This window comes from Pteropus vampyrus, unplaced genomic scaffold (genome assembly GCF_000151845.1).
Source record: "Pteropus vampyrus isolate Shadow unplaced genomic scaffold, Pvam_2.0 Scaffold1517, whole genome shotgun sequence".
NCBI classification, from domain to species: domain Eukaryota; kingdom Metazoa; phylum Chordata; class Mammalia; order Chiroptera; family Pteropodidae; genus Pteropus; species Pteropus vampyrus.
Genome location: NW_011890298.1, coordinates 6,601 through 8,521, shown reverse-complemented (window position 1 = coordinate 8,521; position 1,921 = coordinate 6,601). Strand labels below are relative to the sequence as shown.

The 1,921-nt window shown below is 54.5% G+C and overlaps 1 gene segment (V, D, J or C); it reads right to left on the bottom strand.

The window, feature by feature from the left end:
- Nucleotides 1–1,151: 1,151 nt before the first annotated feature.
- On the bottom strand, nucleotides 1,152–1,637 carry LOC105310236. The segment is given in 2 exon segments: nucleotides 1,152–1,468; nucleotides 1,551–1,637. Coding segments are annotated over 2 exon segments (360 nt in total).
- Nucleotides 1,638–1,921: the final 284 nt, after the last annotated feature.

The window sequence follows — 1,921 nt, the reverse complement described above, 5'->3', positions numbered from 1 at the left end:
TTCTTTACCCAACTTCTTCAGTACCCGTTGCTCATGTGCTTCCGTTATTTTAAAATTTTGTCTTCTAAACAGACATCCCGTTTGGGGTACTGTCTCAGTCCTGCTCTGAGTGTTTCCCAGAACTTTGTGTCACAAATATCTGAGTGAACATCGGTCTGGTCTGTGGGAGAACAGGAGTGACAAGCACGGCAGCTGTGATTCCTGAGGTTGGTCTCACCACAGCCACCCACGAGTGACCAACACGGAGCTCTGTCCAATATATAATGTTGGGGAGCACACGTGTTCAGACTACAGCCCCCGCTAAGCCTCTGGGCACGTGTCGTCCTGTCAACACCTTGATGTCTGTCCACGGAGACCGACGTCCTGCTCTGACCTCCAGACTGTGAGGAGTCAATGTGTGTAGACTGTACTCTGAGTGTGTGGTACTGTGATTCAGCAGGGACAGGGAAGTCACACAGGCTGGACGTGGGTCTCACGTCATCAAGGGTCTCCGCACGCTGCTCCCCGTGTGTGAGGACAGCAGTCCTGCGCCAGGGACAGGGACACTGGGGGCTGTGGTCAGAGGGGAGGAGCCTCTTCAGGAGCTCAGCCCTGTAGGAGAGAACTGAGGTGGACTGTGCTAGAACCTGGCTCACCCGTCATCATGACTTTGCTACCAGGAGTCGGGACCATCCTCCCAGAAGGTCATGGGCCTGGTGCTGGACGTTAGACTGGGCAGAAGGAGTTCACCCTTCAGTCTTTATACTTACCTATATTGAAGCATCATTCCCTTTTCAGAAACAGGGGAACGAGGGAGGAATGGCTGGGGGATCTGCAGTCCAAACCCTAAATCTGACACCAACACATAATCCCAGATGATGCCTGAGCTAACTCTCCTCATCCAGAGACCAGGGAGGTGCAGCTGTGCCCTCTGCAGAAGCCATGACAAATGACAGGGACCTGTCAGGAAACGCTGTCCCTCATCTTCCTGCAGGACACCTGGACTCGTGACATCTTTCCCTGAATGTCGGGTGTGCTCGTGAGAGTGTCACTTATTGTCTCAGGTTTCTGTCTCTGTGTGAGGAAGTCAGAGGACACTGTTCCCTTCCTTCCTGAGCCCCACACGGCTGCCCTCTCCCTCAGGGTTTCTATCACTCTCAGACTGTGGGCTGTTACTCTGTGTGTCTCGCACAGTAATATGTGGCCGTGTCCTCAGGCCTCAGACTGCTCAGATCCATGTAGGCTGTGCTGGTGGACTTCTCTGCGGTCATGGTGACTCTGCCCTTGAACTTCTGTGCGTAGTCTGTGCCACCATTATTAGGGTTAACACGTCCCATCCACTCAAGCCCTTGTCCTGGTGCCTGTCGCACCCAGTTCATATAGTAGCTGCTGAAGGTATACCCGGAAGCCTTGCAGGAGACCTTCACGGAGGCCCCAGGCTTCCTCACCTCAGCCCCAGACTGCACCAGCTGGACCTGGGCGTGGACACCTGTGGAGAGGAGACAGCAGTGGGTGTAGAGCCCTGACTGGCCCTGGTGCCCTCGTCCGCCCAGGGCTGGGGATCCCCTTACCTGTGGCCACTGCCACCAGGAGGATGCTGCAGCTCCAGTCCATGCTGAGGGTGGTGCTGTCAGGGCCTCTGTGGGGGAAGGCGTGATGGTGGGTGCTGTGAGGACACAGACATGTCCCTACTTAACCTAGTGCTCCTCGGCTCATTTGCATATTCATGAGGCAGAGTATTCATAGCTGAAGATTTGGCTCCACCTGAGAGAAGTTGATAACACAGAAACCTTGGTCAATGAGCATATGAATCCCAGGTACAAATGCTTGTTGTGCATATGTGTCCCTGTCAGGGGCCTGATCTCTGTGCAGACAGAGCTTTTCCCTCTGAGGAACGAGTCGAACAGGACGTCTCCTCACTGTGCACCTTCCTTGAATGACA